Source organism: Chinchilla lanigera, unplaced genomic scaffold (assembly GCF_000276665.1).
Source record: "Chinchilla lanigera isolate Chin_1 unplaced genomic scaffold, ChiLan1.0 scaffold00024, whole genome shotgun sequence".
Classification (NCBI taxonomy): domain Eukaryota; kingdom Metazoa; phylum Chordata; class Mammalia; order Rodentia; family Chinchillidae; genus Chinchilla; species Chinchilla lanigera.
The window spans coordinates 18,765,978-18,785,702 of NW_004955425.1; the positions used below are offsets into that span (position 1 = coordinate 18,765,978).

General features: G+C 36.7%; 1 protein-coding gene across 3 annotated transcripts in view; it reads right to left on the minus strand.

Annotated features, from left to right (window-relative positions):
- The window catches only part of Ctnna3 (catenin (cadherin-associated protein), alpha 3), a 1,502,556-nt gene that overhangs the window by 142,333 nt on the left and 1,340,498 nt on the right, over window positions 1–19,725 (minus strand). For all 3 annotated transcript variants that reach the window (XM_013514887.1, XM_005385969.2, XM_005385970.2), the window contains exon 14: window positions 8,903–8,995. In XM_013514887.1, the coding sequence (XP_013370341.1) occupies window positions 8,903–8,995 (93 nt within the window). The remainder of the gene's footprint in view (window positions 1–8,902; window positions 8,996–19,725) is intronic.

Below are 19,725 nucleotides of genomic sequence, written 5' to 3' on the forward strand. Positions count from 1 at the left end.
TACCCAGACCATCTTTTATAATAACCTAAGCCAAATTATATCATAGAGAGGATAATGAGGTCATCTCTCCTCATATTCTATAAGGTAATTCAGTATAAATTTGAGTTATTAAAAGTATATTTTGATAATAAATAGCGCCTATTAAAATGTTTTCAATTTTTAAAGTAAACTACCCACCCAAAGCATTTTTTCTGTTTTTGTGGTAGAAGATATTCAGCTAATGGCAGGTACACAGGCACTAACAAGGCAGCTCTTCCTATTACCATCAGAAACTTGGAGTGAACGTGGCCTGTTTTAAAATTCCAAGAATCGTCTCTAGTACCTATGATTTGATATGTTCCAATTCATTTGCTGCTGTTGACATTTTTAGGTTGTGTCCAGTAACCTTGGTAACTGCTCATGTTTCTGTCCTAATTTATTTCTATTTATAGAGCTTCTATACAGTCAATGGCTTCAACGAAGATTTTTGTGAGAGTAGATCAGGTTTACAAACTACATTAAATATATTGATAAAACCTGGACATCAAAAATACTTAGTTGTTAAAATTTTTATATATATGGCAAAGGAAAGGGGTGACCCTGAGTTCATATGTATGGCTGCACAATCTCATGCTGAAATGAAGGACTACACCTACCCGTGTAGTTGAATTAAAAACTTTTAAATGTTTTGTGTATTGCATTCTCTATTCATTAAACTCAACCACAGCAACTGGAGACAATTTCAAATACCTTCAAATAAAAATGTGCCCTCTTACATACTGTTAAACAAGTGCAAACAATTTTACCCATCATCTATAAGACACCATCATTACATATTAAATTGCAAAAGAAAGAACATAACCTTGGACTTAGTTTTAGATATTATTGGCTTTCAGCCTATGAAAGAAGAGGGAAGAAGGACTAGGGCATACATCCCCTTTGAACAAGGACACAGAAAGCTGCCCTACAGCTGCATGCTGTGAATAGTAGGATAAGATTTTCTTTTATTTTTCTGCTTTCTAGTGAGTTTTTCTCATATCACATAAAGAAGAAATCGAGCCCTGTGTAACGGTTCTGTGTAATTTTATGAAGGTGGCTGAAAAGTTTGTGAGAGAAAGGACAATAGATTCTTAAGCTTCTAAAATTTTACTAAGAAGAAACGTTACTTGTTTGATGCCTGGCTTTCTTCAATGTTGAAGCAAATAAGAACTTAATAACTGCTGGGTCAATTTTTTTTTCCAATTACCAAGAATGTCTTTCCCATCACTATTTTACTTCTATATTATTTATGTGAATATATAAATGTGCTGGCATCATTAAGAATCAAGCACATTATTGTCTCCTTTTTCAACATCTTAAAGCAGTCCCACCTAATTAGTTCCCATCTTCAGGAAAAGGAAACCGAAGATTTTTGGCAATAAAGAGTTTAGTATACCCAGGGGCTGGGGATTTAGCTCAGCGGCAAAAGCGCCTGCCTGGCAAGCGCAAGGTCGTGAGTTCGGTTCCTGGTACCGGAGAAAAAACCGAAAAAAAAAAAAAAAAAAAGTAAGTAAAGAGTTTAGTATACCCAAAATATTTGGCACCACAAACCTAGGAAATTAATGTTAGTCTCACCTTATTTGAGGGAGATATGCTCCAAGACTCCCAGGAGATGCCTGAAACCATCAATACTACGAAATCCTATCTATCTATCTATCTATCTATCTATCTATCTATCTATCTATCTATTTATCTGTATCTATCTCAGTAACATAAAATTTAATTTATAAATTAAGCTAATAATTATGAGTAACTAATTAAGGCTGGTTTTACTGAGAGGGAGCTCAGCATTTTGGATTTGGGGTCCAGTAGAGAAAGTTCTGTAACTGGAACATGGGGATCCTGGGACCCTGGTCCCTGTCGGTTTCTTCCTTCCCCTCCCGGGTCACCACAGCTGAGTGAGCAGTGGTGTTTTTTCATAGACTTTCACATGCTGTGCTTCACAAGCCCAATGCAAACACAACCAAAGGACCATGGATTAGAACTTCTGAAACTGTGAGCAAAAATAAACCTTTCCTCCTTCTAAGCTGATTATCTCAGATATTTTCTCACAGTGTTAGCTAATGGATATGCTGCTAATTATTATTAACTAATAATTAAATAGAACAATTATAAAAATATAGTGTAATGCAGTTGCTAGTATCACTCCTCGAGCTTTAGAGGCATAATTAAGTGAAATAGGGTTTCTTGAATACAAGCACAGCAACACTGCAATGGTGGATCTGACAATTGAGGTCACTACTGAGTGGCAGATAGCATAGATAGCTTGGATCATCTGGACAGAAGAGTGATTCTCCACCCAGGCACAGCAGAGAAGGACGGCATGAGATTTCATCATGCTCCTGAGGATTTCATGCTCATGAAATTTAAATCTTATGAATTGTTTATTTTCTGGAATTTTCCATTTAATATTTTTATACTATGGTTGACTACAGACAATTGAAATCCCAGGAGGGAAAATCATGGATAAGGAATTTATCAGTTAATAAAGAGTTTTGTATTTATGAAATGACTTAAGCTATGCAAAAGAAGTAAAGAGAAAGATGTACCTCAACTTAAAATGGAGTATGATAAACTGATAGTAGTCTGTAGTCTGAGAAACTCAAAATATGAAAATGTCATAAGCCATAAGTACAATTAATAAACCTAGCATTGCAGACCACATAGTTTTGACAATACAGTGTTCTGCAGAACAGTGTTTGCTTACCCTCATGAATCCATGGCTGCCTCAGAGCTGATAGCTTCCCTACACTGCCAGCATTGTAAAAAAAAAAAAAAAAAAAGTATCACACAGCATGTTACTAGTCTGGAAAAACTTCTAAATGCTAAATTCAAAGTATGGTTTCTACTGAATGCATATTATTGTAACACAAACATCAAGTCAAAAAGTCCTAAGTGACATCATTGTAAGAGACTCAGTATAAAACTACCATGAATGGGTTGACACCTTTTATGTAAATACTTTTAAACAACCAAAATTTATAGTTAATTTCCTATATGCTAAAAATAATATTTTTCATATACCTAATTCAGTCTTCAAAGATTATTGTAAAATGGATGCTATCTCTGCCACAATCTTATAAATGAGACAATTCAGAGTCAGAAATGTAAACTTTCCAACACTGTTGAGCTAGCATTTAGTACAAATAAAATTTGAAACAATATTCCTACGTCTCCCAATTCTATCTTCTAGACATCTCTGTTTCAAAACAGCACGGGGAAAAGCGAATCACTTGCTCACACACTGCTCTCCCTAAGTTCTTTTATTAAGAGTATATTTAAATCCATACTCGTCCCTATGCAAATTTAGGGAACATTTTCTCACCTGCACCCTCCTGCAGGGTGTGAATCAATTTCCCAAGTTCCTACCATCACTGCTCTTCCTGTTGGAGTAAATAAAACAGCGCAAAGGTCTAGAAATTAGAATTTTTGTCTTATGAAATATCACAGAGGTCAATGTGATGAAAGAGTAAATGCGGAGTAACTGCCTCTGCTTCTCTGGATCCACCCTCGGGAGATGCAGAGCTCGCCCCGTGAGAGCTGACCCTGTGCCACTACTGCCCAAGCACTCCACTTCATCAAGGTTGTCCAAACGTGGGGGCTGCCGCGGTCCGAGCATCACTTGTTTGTGAGTTGAAATCAACGAACTGATTTTGTTGATTGTAGGACTGGGGTATTTAGAAATTTATAGAGTTTAAAAGGATCTGATTTTAAATTTCATGGTCTTGTGTTTCACAGATCTCCTTCCTAGTACAGAATTATAATATCAACTCTAGCATATGGACTCCTTCCTAGTACAGAATTATATCAACTCTAGCTGAAGTAGGGCAACAGGGTCTTAGGGAAGATGACCTTTCACCCAAGCTGGTAAATGCGCTGTTCTGGAAATATTGAGTCTGTAGAGCCTGATGCCTAGTATTTGCTCCCAGTCAACATGACTGGAATTAACTACTTAAATTCTTTGAATTGAATTCTATATTTGGCAAAATCAAAGGGAAAATTTTTTAAAAAGCCATAGTTTTTTTAAATAAGGTAACTAGTTTGGAGATATCTTATAAAATATAATGTTAAATAGTATTGCTGTGTTTAAACACAAAATATGGTTTAGCATGTATTTAGTGTAATCTTATAGGAATCTTTTAGGGCTTAAAAAAATCTATTAGTAGGTTTAAGAAATTTATTTTCTGGACAGAAGTCTACTCTCATGCCTTTTCCAAATTTGAGTTTTTAGATACATGTTACTTCTTTTATCCTTTCTCAAAGTATGAACAGAATAAACTGTGAACTCTGTGAAGAATATGCTGTGAACCTGTAACATGCAAATCTCTTTTGTTATGGTGGAATATTTCATTAGGGGACGTCACCACACTATTAGTCCAGGGAGAACCCATGTTTAATAATGAAGGTAATCACTGATTTCCATTGCTATCCCACTGCTGCTTCATAAGGCATGCACTTTTTCTCTTACTATTTTCTTCACTGACCATGGACTTCATCTCATGATTTGTTAGTCACAGACTTTACACTGCCCTGTGATATTTGCCACTGATGACAGCAGGAACTGTAGGTGTTCAGTCAAAGCTACTAGGAATGAAATATAGAAAATAAAATGATGAAAAATAAGAGTCACTCCATGATTAAATGGTCTGAAATCACTTCTAGCACCTGCTCAATAAACTAGAGTCTGCATAATCCATGAACCAAAGAGTCATTTACTCTTGTGTAACAGCAGCAAATGAAAAGGAGTCTGGGCACATATCTTGCACTGTGACCAGGAATTCCACACTGAACATGGATGAGAATTAAAATAATTCTCAACAGAATCTATTCCACAGTTTAATGGTGTATTCTCAGTGGTGGTGCTTGTGAAATGTGTCAAAATATACTCAATTAATTGGGGACAAATGTCAGTAATTTTAAATAGAAAGCAAAAGTCTGACATAGACAAGAGATTGAACATACTAACATAGGAAGTACGAGATTGTTGGGGACATGAGGTATCTGGTAGAGACTATAAAAAGTATTGAACTGTGAGGGTGGTTCTGGCCAGGTGCTTTGATAGGGGAGAGATCTGAGCTATTCTTCTTCATTCATCTCTGGATAAGAGCATAAGTGAGCAGAACCTGTTGTAATATATTCAGGAGATATATGATAAAAACGGTGTTATTGGAATTAAGTTTCCCATCCTATAAAATAATTATTCTTCAAAAGTTAAAAAGAAATGTTTAACTTTCCCTTCAAAGACAATAGCGGCATCCTTGTTTTTCTTTCTCATTCCATTAATGATAATGTAGCAGATTTGTTGTGGTGGTTATGGTTTCCTTGTTCACATAGTACTAGCTTAATGTCCTAAATACTATGCAAGTTATATAAATCTGAGGCTTAAAAAATTATTTCTAGAATGGCGATAACAATATGACTATAACAAAGGTAATGTGAGATTCACTTAAAGTATAAGGAAATTATTATGCTTCCTTGTTTTCCACAAAAATAAGAATCTGAGAATGGAAGGTTGTTGCTCTGGGGAACAGGTCCAAGGGAAAAGTGGTGGGAGCATGACAAGAATGAGTCAGAAAAGAAATTAGGCTCACTCAAAAGATACAGTGTGAAGCCAGTCATTACTATAGGAATGTAAACTCAGTCCCTTTGGGAACCATTAGAGTCATCCACCACCTCAGAATAATGGACAATATATTGATCAAGAGTTTCTCTATGGGATGTTACTGCTTCCTTGTTGGCATTGGAGGTGGAAATATATGAATTATAATGACTAAGCATTTTCTAAAGGGATTCCACACAGTAGTTACAGGAAAGCCCCAAGGCAGGAAGTCAATAAATTCAGAGTTATTTGGAATTTATACAGAGGAGAGATACAAGAGCAGAGGTTAGGCAGGTTGAATAGAATGTTACTTGCAGTAGATCTGATGGTCAGGGACCTCTCTTGTCCCTAAACCTGGTTAGATGATCACCCAGGAGCATTAAAATGATTGGGTTGCCAGGAAACTGAAAACAGTGCAATAAAAATTCAGGTTGTACAGCACGTTCAGTGTCATCCCTGCAAGATTAGAGGAAGCAGCTTCTATGAAAGATGTAATATTTTCCAGAACCATAGAGATCATCAGCTTTGTGACCTACAATACACAGCGATCATTTGTCTTACTGGTATTCCACACAGTGAAAAAACTCTAAGCAAAAGTGACGATAGGAAGCATGCTGCTTTCTTAGCAAACAGTGGTAAAGTTTGTAAAACACTCCTATTTAAAGTTAACAATGTCGTGAAAAGGGAGGTTTTTAATCTCATTTTAAAATAAAGAAATTTCAAGTTTCTACATTGTAATACTTTTACCTTTTTTCTCGCTTATTCCTATGTAGTGAGTCAGAATGAAAACCCAGGCAAGTTTGCACTAATCCTGGCATGATAAACACTGCTTTATTTTAATAAAACGTTTTCCTGTGTATTCATCCATAAGCTCTGACACCTGCTCTGCACCTCCAGGGATCCAGCATCCCTCAGTTCACTCAAAGCACGAGCAAAGTTTACCTCCAACAGAATGCATTCCCAGTTCCTCTGCCATGGGTAAGAGCTGATCTCTTCTCAATGACACCAGTTAGGCTTGAAGGAGATTAAATCCTGGGGCTGTGTGCCCTGGATGGCTTCTAATGTGAAATGCCTTCTAAAGGGCAAACAACCCAAGCAGTCAGTAATAAATGAAAACCCAGGACGGTGTCATTACCCAGATGTATTACCAAGTACCGTCTGGCTATATCGTCAAGGTGCCTATTTGCAGAATAGGCCTCTCAAGTGAACACTCCGCTTTCTCTCATGGAATACACCCATTTCCAGTCTTGGAGGAAAACACTTCCTGTGGAACACAGGATCTTTCGGCCAATAAGACAATCTCAGTGCCTGAAAACATGGCGTTTTCCCACAGTAACATTTTTGACATTATATATCATTGTATTTTCTGTGTTTTATAACAAATGAGAAAATATTTGGTAAACTATAAAATCAACTAAAATCATATCTTGTTACTCACTGCTAATTCACTTCAGTGACAGGACTTATGAGTACCAAATGAATTTATTTCATAAGAAATACTTTAATTGGAAATAATTTGTGAACGTTTCCCAGAACTTTCACATTTTATTGGGCTAATAGTAACCTCTACTGGGCTAATATAAACCTTTTAGGCTTTGTGGTATCACTCTGAACTTTTAAGATCATCATGAATTTCTTTATTTTATTTTTATTTACTTTTTTTGGTGCAGGGAATCAAACTCACAACCTCACGCTTGCCAGGCAGGCGCTGTGCCTCTGAGCTGTACCCCGGCCCAAGAGCCCCATGACTAGCACTTAAAATGCACAAAAGTACAAAACAGTGCCCAGAAGTATAACGGAGCTCTGCACTGCTCCTGGGCTGCCAGGAGACTGACGCCAGCACCCAGTGCCGAAACACATTTTTCTCCTCAAAAAATGGAGGAGTACTAGGTTTATTGCATTCTGGAGCTAAGGAGTTCTGAGGTAGGTGTGACTGTACTATATAAAGTTGCGTGTTATTAGTAATAAAAATATTTTGTTAAGCTCCAAGGTGACAGTTTTTAACATTAATTCATGCATATGAAAGCAAATAAAAATATTTTTGCACAATAACTTTTAAGATTGAAAATAGGAACACAGAAAGAGAAATAAAAGCAGAATCTATTTCTCTGCCTTTGTTTGATATTAAATATTTTCAAGTTATTTCCTTTACTTTACATTCTTTGGAAATAGACATCCAAAGAATTATGAGCTAAATTTGGTAAAGCTTAAAGTTTGCTTCTTATCTGTTTCATCAACCTTATTATTCAACAGCACATGGGAACATGTCAGGCAGTGCCAGTGTTGAATGTAAGGAAATGCACTCTCACATGCACTCCTGATCCAGGCTTTAGCAAGCAGGTCCCTGCTTGAGTTACTTCAAAAAAGACCATGTGACAAGGCCCTAAAAGCACAGTGTGCTACATAAAAGTGTTTCCAATCAGATAAGTCCATGTGGGACTAAGACACAGTTATAAATTTGCTTTCCCAGACCAAATTTTATGTCATTGAATATAGTTATCTGAGTAATAGGAACAAAGATGGTTATGATGAATCATACTATTCCTGCGAGTGCTATTGCTAATGACAATTGATAATTATTGAGAATTTATGCAATTGCCACAAAACCCCTCATCTAGATGGTGTTTTTAGCATTCTCACTTCTAAAAAGACAGAACTGGGCAGAGAAAGGCTAACTTTCTCAGGTAATACCGGCAGGAGAACGCCCATAAAGAGGGAATTCCTCACAGTTCAGGTGCAATGCTGTATTCCCTGATCTTGGATGCAAGTTCTAAGGTCTGGTCAGCAACTGCAGGCTGTTGGTGGTCAAAGTGCTGAGCTTTAACAAATGTCTGTGTAGTGAGGTGAAATGCAACTTTTCAGAATAATACAGAAATTGGAATTAATATCTTCAAAATTGTACAGTGTGTGTGTGTGTGTGTGTGCGTGTGTGTGTAGGGTAGGGCAGGTACAGAAGCAGTCATTGCAGACCAGAAGAAAAGTGGGAAGTTTCTGGTTTTCTTTTCTACCCTAAACAAACACACACATTTCACTTTTATATTCACATGACTCTTACAAAGATTAAAAACAACACAAAGTGATCCACCGCCTGACCTGCAATGGCCCTGCAGTAGCTCTCAAGGGAGAGCAGATAATTCCTTGTGCTGCTGTGTCTGCATTCTGAGGCCTTTCTCACTGTGCTCCAGAAAAGCCAATTCCACACCCAAGAGAAGCTGCCACGTTAGACAAGAAGCAGGCACAGTGCTCAGGAGATGGTGTGCTGTGCTCTCCAGGGAGCCCACCTACCTGGTCAGTCTTCCCTTCTGTCTGCACACTGGTGTGGCTGCGGACTTCATGATCCTCTTCAAGATCAGAAACATCCTCAAGTTCCTCTGGGGTCTGGAAAAAGGAGAGCAAGGTATTGCTATGGAAATGGAAACTTCCATTTGAGCAGCTTTGGGAAGGTGTCTGAATTACTTCCCAAGGACAACCACAGTTAACACATGACTCAGCAATTCTGCTCCTGCTGATATCCCCAAGACCAACAAAGGCACAGTCAGTACAAAAACTTATGGACAAACCCTCATAACAACATTACCTAAAGTAGCTAAACAGTGAAAACAACTCAGACATTACTGATGAAGGGATAAACACATGTAGTACATCTAGAGAATGGAATATTATTTGGCCATGAAAACAAACCACATACTGATACACATTGCATCATCATTATGTGAATTGAAAAAGATCAAGTCACAGAGTACACATATCACAGAAGACAAATGTAAGATGAAATGTCTAGAATGGGAAATGCTATAGGAACAGAGATTTGATTCTATAGGAGCTGGAATACTGGGAGGAACAGACAGTGACTGCCAGTGGGTATGGGGTTTCCCTTTGGAATGAATAATAATGTAGAATTAGGTAGTGGGAGTGATCATGCAACCTTAGGAATGTTCTAAAACCATTGATATTTATACTTTAAAGTAGGTATGTACTCTTAGGGTATATGAGTTAAATAACAATAAATTTTGAAATAAAAAGAAAGCAACAATGATATAAAGGAAGATTTTTATTCAGCAATAGCAGTTTGGCTACCCAAAAGGTGATTGCCACAATTAAAAGTGGTTACAGTAAATAAATAAATCAAATAATTATTAAAATTATGAACAATCCAAATGTCACCAAAATTATCAAGAAATTAAATTTTGTAAGGACTTAAGCATTAAATAATTTAACTTAAACTTCAGTGTGCATTATAAACAGCCAAGTCCCCATCTCTTTCTCAACTTCCACTTGACCATCTCCTCTCTGCGGAGGCAGCTCGCTCAGATATTCTCTAGACTGGCCTGAAGGCCTTCCAAAGTGTTTCCTGGTCCCTCTACATTCTCTATCACCGAGAGCTGGGGGCTGAGCTGCTGACCTTGTGTGCAAAAACAGTTCTTCCCTGCTCACTTCCTGATCCCACAAGGTAGTTCACACGCTTGAGAATGAATGAAGCAGGATCGGTGATAGCAGTAAAGACAGCTGGCAATGAGAGGAGCAGATTAGGTCACACACAAAACTTGGTCCTGACTACACGTCATTAGGCTTCCATTTTCCATATTTTAAAGCAAGATTTTATTTTTTCCCATGAGCACGTGGCTATTGAAGACTGACCTCCTGGATCAGCTCCAGTTTCCTTTGACAATGCTTTGCACGGAGTATGGTAAGTATTTGAGTGATTGCCAAGGGCCTGCCTTCCACGGGGGCCACTCTAAAGACAAGGGCACGTGGTGATTAACTCACATTGTGGAACAAAACTCCTCATTTCCTGTCTGCTAATGACTTCAGATTGTCTCATCTCATGAATCTCTAACCAGTGTTATCTTTGTTCTCAAGCACTTGCGCTGAATGCCTCCCGTTCCTCCAGAGGAGACTTTTATGTTTGTTTCAACCATCTTCTATCAGATTCAGTAGTTTCCCACATACTAGTGTCCCCATGTGCTGATCATGTGTAATCTGTCTGTGGATCCTTTTGCACTTCTTTGCTGTAATTAGGAGCACCAGTGAGCATAGGGTAATTTATTCCTTTTCATATGCATTAGTAGCAGGAATTTACCAGTATGCAACTTCCAGAAAAATCATTCATTATTTTGTATATTATTTTAAACTATTCTAGACAAAACATCTATGCAGTATCCTTTCCTGAGTCATCACAGGCCCCTGTACCATCTGAGTATATTCAGTTAATTAAACCCTCTTTCTCAAATCTTGTCACTTAGATTGGAAGCCCCTGGTGCTACTTCAGTAATCTGTTTCCTTTAAATTGCTGCTGTTCTTTACTTGAGCTATATGCTCTCATGTAGGTGTGAATAGTTTCCTCAATCCCAGTGTTTTAGTCAATCCCAAGCTGAAGTAAGACACCACATAGTTCATGCTTTGCTGGTCTGTAACACGGCATTAATAGCTTACTTGCAAAGCCACCCAACTGACCTCTTCTTTTCATAAACAAAATCAGTGGGAGAAAGTTCCTAACACTTTCTGGCAGCATTTCACATTCTCTAAGACAGGAGGGTGGATGGTACTGTGAAAATAGAAAGTTAAATGCACAATGCACCAACTTAAATTAAATGAGAGCTAAGGAACAGATAAGACCTCTCCACTCATTGCTGGGGTGATACATTAACTTCTTCAGCATCAAAGATAAATAATACAAAGGGCAAACTGTTTTTTTTTTTTAAAGGAGGCAGGATGATGAGCTATCTTTCACAGGATGTCTTTAAAACAATAAGATTTTATTTAATTGGTGACTTTAGAAACCCAAAAGAAGTAGGTGTGGGGGTGGGAGTTTGGACCAAGTTTAGTACAATGAGAGATTAATGGCCCCTAAACCTATACCATGTAGCAGAAATATCCCATCTTGTTCAGTGAAGTGAACCTGAATTTGGATTCTGGCCCTCTAGAGCGTGATTCTGGCCCTCTAGAGAGTGATTCTGGATCTTTCACCTGTGTACCTTCGAAACTTTGGTTTCCCCCAAACAAAATGTGACATTATCTAATCCTGAAAATAGCGGTGAGGCTTAATGGCACTTTATCTTTTAAGTTTACTGCATAGACATAGCTGTGATGCAACCAAAATTTATTTCTCTTTGTTGGTTTTCTTCCCTCATTCCCTCCTATCCACCCTTTATCCCATCAAATCCCTATGTACTTTATAACATTTTTAGGTAAATTTGTATCCCTTCGTTTTAATGCAAATTTATTCTTTAACTGAGATTTCAGACAAGTTACCAAATATCTCCACACCTCAGATTCTTCAGCTATTATCCTGGAATGACATAGCACTTACTAGCTGTCTGTTACATGCATTTAATTTTCACTATAAAACTTTATTGTGCTAAACAGAGTTTCATATAGTCCACATGTACTAATTCCTTAAAATCCAAATAAATATTCTTCTTAATTGACTTTTCTTCATACATCAGGATAAAATTATCTCCTAAAGTGGCCTTAGCAAAGATTTACTCCAATATAAATTTTCAAGGATGATAGAAATAATGTATTTCCCCTACACTGGGCTGTTTGTAAACCTGATCAAGATGAAAATGCTTCATTTTTTCCTGAAGTAGTGCTGCTAAAATCACGAATTAATCAGTTGCCTCTCATGTCAGAATTCAGGACAATTATTTCATATTTTTATATTTTAATGCTTTCCTATTATAAAATATTCTGTAAGCAGTCCAAAAGTGATCTGCAATATGATTACTTTCTTAAGCTGTGAAATAGTAAAATTACAAATGTTTAGTGTTATTGTGAAAAAAAAATAAGATGATGAACTGGAACATTATCCAGTAATTAGGAAATATTGAATTTTCAACATTATTTGTGAGTACTATAAATTATCATTTTTCTCTTATAATATTTTATACAAAAGAGGCCAAAATAGCATAGCACTAGAAAATTCCAAGTTGAGAAGCTAAGTAAGAAATTAGTGTGTGTGTGTGTGTGTGTGTGTGTGTGTGTGTGTATTACTCATTACTTTTCTAACATTCTTAGCCAAATGAATGGCTGTATTTTAATTGAAAATTCAAAATTATGGACTTTACAAATATTTAAATTTGAAGTTTAATAATAAATCTTTTGTTATCAAATATCCAGGTCAAAAGATAAAGAAGGAGAAGGAGGAGCAGGAGGTGGAGCTGGAGATGGAGGAAGAAGAGGAGGAGAAGGAGAAGGAGGAAGAAGTGGAGAAGAAGGAGGAGGAGAAAATATAGAGATAAAATGACAGAAGAAAGGTCCTGTGACACAGGAGTTATATCTGGCTTACTATGAGAATTAAGTTTGAATTCTAAGTCATACTCATGATTTAATCATAAGTCATACTTTTCCAACTATCCTCCTCCAAGTTATTAAATTCCAGTAGCCACCATGGTAATGTCAGCTGTGGTCTGACATGCAGAGAAGCTCTTGAGAAAGGTACCAAGGTTTTTATCCCAAAGAAGACACTGACATCACTCGTCACCGATTTAGCTGTGCTGCTAACAAAGTGTGATTTTGGAGGGTAAAGTGTAGAGCCAAGAATAAAAATAGGAATGGATATTCCTGTTTTAATGTTTATTAGTGCACATTTCAGTACATAAAGATTACACGGCTTGTGTGGAGTTGATCCATGTACATAGCTCATCTTTATTCCTTCCTTCATCCTCTCCCTCATTTTTCCCTCCCTCTCTCAGTCCCCTTCCCGTTTGACAAAGATCTAACTCTTTACCTCCTATTAGCTATCTCTTATTTTGCTCTTTATTTGTAATTTGAGTTTCTCTTATATAAGAGAAACCTTGCAGTATTTGAACTTGTGTGTCTGATTTATTCCATTTAACATTATGGTCTCATGGGATATTGATTTTTGTACTAATGACTCAAATTGATCTTCTTTGTAGTTAAAGATAGATTACAATGATACACGCATACTCATGCTTACAAGGGCACAACTTTTAGTAGCTACACTTTGTAAGCAGCCTATGCCTCCAATAACACACAAAAGCACTGGAATGTGGTATTTGCCTGCAGTAGAGTACTACTCTGCCATTATTTCCATTTTCATTACTTTGAGAAATTGCCATAATATTTTCTATAGTTGTTGAATGTATCCTTTTATATCCCCACTGGGAGAATATAGGAGTTCTGATTTCTCCACATTGTCATTAAGTCTTATTTATTTGATAGCCGTACTTTGTAACTGTGTTTTCACTTTTTTGTTTCAATTGTTATACAGAACATGTTTAGCTTAATACAGTCACACTTGTCTGTTTGTGTTTTTGGTGTTATACTTGATGTCATCCAAAAATCATTTCAAGGCCAATGTCCAACACTATTTCCCCTATGTATTCTTCTAGAAGTTTTAGTTTAACTATTAGGTTTAAGCCTTTAATCTGTTATTTATATGTATAGTATAAGAGTGCAGTTTCATTTTTTTCTATGTGCATGTCCAGGTTCCCAAAACCACTACTGAAAAGCAACTTTTTCCATTGTGTATTCTTATCTTACTTATTCAAGGTCTATTTACTGTACATGCCTGGGTTTATTGCTGAGTTGTATATTAAAGTGATGAATGTACTGCTTTTATGCCAGTAACATTATTATGATTATGATTATGATTATTTTGGGGGATACTAGGAATCAAACTTACGACTTCATGCTTGCCAAGCAGGCGCTGTGCCAACTACCTATATACCTAGTCCTGTTTTTGTTATTATATATTTGTACTATGTTTTTTAAAACAAGAGTATAATATGACATTTTCAAATTTGATTTTCTTTCTTGAGATTTTTTTGTGTGGCTTTTCAGAGTATGCTGTGGCTCTGTGTGCATTTTATGATTGTTTATGAAATCCCACAGCTAATGTGATAATCAATGAGAAACATCTCTTCCTCGAAGAGTAGGTAGAAGGCAAAAATACTGATTCTTTTTATGTTTTATTATGTTTTCAGAAAGTAGTGGTAATATTCATTATAAGGAGTTAGTACATGTACCTAACACATCTTAATTCTTTTTCTATTTCCCTCCCCTCCCCTCTCCTCCCCTCTCCTTCCTTTTCTTCCCTTCCTTTTTGTCTCCTTCCATCTCTTGGTTTCCTTCATTTTCACAAAAGATCCATTTTTCTGTTTCCAGTTCTTTTATTTTGCTCTATAATTTATTTTGAGTTTGTTATATAAGTAAAATTATCTTCTATTTATCCTAGCACTGGAAGATTTAGTCAGAGCAATTATACAGTAAAATAAAATAAAAGGTATCAAAAACAGAGAAGAAATAGTTATATGTGTTTGATGGTTACAAGATATTATATGTAGAAATCCTAAAACCTCCATAAAAATTAGAATTTTTAAACTAATTCAGTAATGTTAGACAGTACAAAACCAACATAATGAAATAAATTCTGTTTCAAGACACTAATAGCAAATGGTACAAAAAGAAGAGAATGTTTTCATTTATAATAGAATAAAACAGAATAAAATCCTTAGGAAAAAAGTAAATCAAGAAGATAAAAGATGTGAACCCTGAAAACTATGAATCATTGCCTAAAGAAATTTTAAGAAGACACAAATAAATGTTCATATCTTGGAAAAATTAATATTGGTAAAATATCTATATTTCTCAAGGGGATCTACATGTTCAATGTACTTTCTATTAAAATTCAAATTGATTTTTTTCTGAAACAGAAATAAAATCTATGTTTCATAAAACTTTTTCTTTTCTAGCACAGTCAGAATATAATAGCATGTGAGTTTGGGAACCAAGGAGTCTAGGTGAGCGGTTGATGCCTTAAAAGCTACAATAACTGAAATATAGTTCAACAAGGCTAAGTTATGGAATAAAAATATATCCTAAAATTAGAGGAACAAAATATCAATGTACAAATGGGTATGATTAAACATGTAGTAAATAGAACTTGGGCATATAAACGTGGAAGACACATAGTTGGTCATACATTTTCTATGGAATAAGTCTCTTGGTTGTCATTACTTGGAGACCTACCCAGGCGAGCAGCAACCAAATGCCCAAACATCTGAGGCCTGTGGTTGAGTCCAGATTATGATGACTACCATAGGCCGTCATAATAATCACTCAGCTTTACATGAAGCCTTTGTAGGGACTCAGTCTATATTGAGAGCAAATTATATGTAGCTTCAATCCCTCCTTCTGTCGGGACATGAGTGAGCAGCCTTTGCTTGGCTCCTAGGATATCAGTGAAGCAAATAGCAATAGAGAAGCACAGAGCCAACAGCAAGGGTCATAAACACAAGCAACACCATCAGTATCACCATACTTGTTCAACCACCAAAGGAGTAGGTGATAAAATCCTGATTCTTGGGGGTGGGAATTTAGCTCAGTGGCACATCGCCTGCCTGGCAAGTGCAAGGTCCTGAGTTCAATTCCTGGTACTGGAAGAACAACAACAAAAAATCCTGATTCTCACAGCTTCACACCTACCTCATGACAAGCGTCATAAGAAGTATTCCATCCAGAACTTTAAATAAAGACAGGAAAGAGCAATGAAGCCATGAAGAATAAGGCTTTTGTGAAAGCATATTTTTGGAAAGTTCAAACATTAGAACTATGTAGTCTCAACTCAGGCTCTTTGGCTTTCCTCTCTTTGAGAACAGAAAAATGTTGTGATCACTTTTAATCAACAGCTGAGTACAATTCATCAGTACAACTGTGTCTGGTTATTCAACGTTCTCGTCTCATTAATTTGTAACAGTTAACTGCACAGGCTAATGGTTCCATTTTTGTGTCATAGCTTAGAACTCTGAGCTTTAAAGCTAACTGAAGCTGTGCAATCTCACACAAGCAGTGAAGTGTGCATGTGGAATGGGGTCTAGTACTTGTTCTGTGTACGATATGCTTGGGAGTCACAAATGCATGGTAAAGGTGGGAACTAAAGGCTTAAAATGTACATGCCTAGAGGGATAGTTTCAAACAGCATGAGTGTCCTTCTCAGAGAGCAAGGAGGCTGGGTGTTTGGAGACTTCGGGCATCACAGCGCTGAACTGGCCTTCAGTTTCCTGCTCTGCCAGTTACAAATTCGGGACCATGGTAAAATTGGAGTCTGAGGCAGGTGGATGACTTAGCCCTTCCTCTGCCCCATTGCTGCCTTTCTTGATTTCCCAGGGTGGTGGCTCTAAATTATACCACTACTGAGAAAACTCAATTTTCCATATATTATGATAGAAAAGTGTATCAGCATCAAGTCACTACCAGTTCTTTTAAAGTCTATCCCCACTGAACTATATTAATCACCAAAACTACTTAAGGACTAAAGATGTTTGGGACGAAGCTATGAGTTTACATACTATTTCTAAATTTTTAAGAGAAAACTAACGGTGACTTGTCAAAGTTCTTACAGTAAGGCATGAGCTATGGCTGATCATAATATAAATATTGACTCTCTGAGTTTAGGTCAAAGGCTGTTCTTAATATCTTGTGACACTGAACAAGTACTTAGCTTTTGAAATGATAGTTCCCTTAGAAATAAATGAAAGGATTGGACTGATGATTGATAAAACTTCTTTCAATTCTCTGGTCAGTTCAATAAGACTATAGCAGGTTTCGTTATACTGTATCAGGGAAGATGATGAAAATTTGTTTAAAAAAACTGAATCCAAGTGTGGGGCCACATGCTGCAGTCCCAGCTCTCCAGAATGCTGAGGAAGAAGGATCACAAATTCAGCCCCAGCCTAAACGATTTAGTGATTTAGGCAGATGTTGCCACAAAATATATAATATACAATACAGTAAAGTACAGTATGATACAGTACAGTACAATACAATAGTGGCTGGTGATTATAGCTCTACACCAGCATGCTGGGTTCAATCCCTAATAGCACAAAAAAATTATGGGACAGCAGGATACTTCATTTGAAAATTCTGAAAATCACTTTAGACCTCAAATTGTTTTTGGATTCCTCATCTCTCAGAAAATTAGGTATAGACTTCTAAGCTTCTTTTGCCCAGAATGACACAGAATGATGTGAACATTCTTGGTACATAAGAATTGATGAGGTACTGATAATGGCGGTACCATAACTGTTCTCACTGATCTAAAGGTGGAATGTGCTGTTGCTGGAGACCACAGAGTGGTGAGAATGTCCAGAGTGGTGGTGGAGGAGGAGGCAATCACACTGCTGGTGACAGAAGCACATGACAAAGACTTAACCCTCAGCCTACTATGCAGCCTGCTAGGTCTGAATGTCTGGCCAAAAAGCAGAACATTGCTACCAGGCATGTAAATAAATGCTGACATATCTGCATGAGGAAAATTTTGTTAGCATCAATCTATAGACAAAACAACCACTATAAATGTGAATTTCTTCTTTTATCCTTACAATTGACAGTTGTACACAGCCTACCTAACCTAAAATGTATTCTTGTTTCTTGCAGATATAGAAATAAGAATTTTAGGGAATATCTAATGGCATAGAAAACATTCTTGAAATATACTCCTAAGTGAATTTATGTGTATGTATATGTACATATATATGTAAATATATGTACATGTGAGAGCCACTGAGACATGTTCACACATTTTATTAATTATTGTCTATGAGTTCTACAATATTATATTTCTTTTCCTTAGTATCGATTTGTTACTAGGTTTCTATAATGCATATTTATTACTTTTATCATCGGGAGGAAAAGAACATCAATGAATATTGCAAGAAAATCTGCTGAAGACTAACTGTGTCATCTCAAGGACATGTCAGCAATAAAAAGGGCAAGATTGCAAAACTCACAGCAGGCGACATAGCTGGCCTTGCCACCTTACCGTAGGTCTATCCACGTTGCATATTTGAAGCTGGTATGGACACAGACAAAAGGTTCCAATAAGTGAGAAGAAAATAGCAACATATGTCTTCATTATCAGAGCAAACATTAAAGGGGACTGTAATAGCAGATACAAAAAGTGTCCCTCACATGGTCCTCAGGGAATTTTCCACCCTGCTCAGTCATCTTTTTAGTTCTATAGGTTCATAAAAGCAGTTGCTTCACTATTTCACGCCTCACATTTTCAGCGTCCTGTATACTCGTTTTGAAAGCATCCTATAGCAACAATTTTGAGGGAAAGAAAAGCTGTGGTTTGCCTTCCCAGTGGATATAACACATACTTCTTAACATACACGAGAGCTCTTACTTTTAAAAATTGCAAGGCTGCCGGATATAATGTCAAATTCATCTATCTACATTTGCAAAGCAATTCCAGACACAGTAATAGAGCAAGAAAATACCTACTACATCCCAGGGCTGGATGTTGTGTGATATTAAGCAGAGCGTACAAACCTGACACTCCTAAAATTTGAATGAAATGAAACATGGAAAAATGTAAAAGAAGTTACACATTGTTGGGATTTGTTTGTTCAATAGATAATAATTCAGACTTAGATGAGACTTTTGGACATATTATTTAAGGTTTCTAGATTGAAGTCTGCTTTGCGGGATATAAGAATTCCCCACAACAGTAGAACAAAGTAACCTAAATTAGCAGCTTATATGTGAAATATAACACTAGAATCCAACAAAACAAATGTGTGGACAACCCCTAAGAAAGAGTTACACTCTGTATATAAAGAGACTTTTAAATCTCCAAACTAAAAGGCCTATTTGCAGGAGAAAATGAATGAATCATTGTATATGACAGAGTCAGACGCAAGTGGCTATGAAGTAGCTCATGGCACTATGTTGCTTCCATGCAAACTAGTCCAGAACAGTGTTTAGGGCAGGGGGAGTGACAACCCTAATGGGAAAAATTACACTTAAAAGCATGCACGAGTTCCTTAACACATCAAACATATCATAGGTCCTAGCCATTTCATTAATCAGGATTGACTCAAAAGAAAAGCAAGCGTACATACAGTAAAACATGTACACAACCATAGCATGTTTATTAGCAATATCCAAGAACTGAGAACAACTCATATGTTAAGAAACGCAGATGTTTATGTAATAAATTTTATGTTTACTTAATAGACTATTCTTCTACAATAAAAAGAGTGGGTCATTGAGAAAATCACGGATGGAAGTAAAGGGAATTGTATAGTACTCTGTTAAAGATGCCAAATGCAATATGCACTGTATGACCCCATTCATATAAT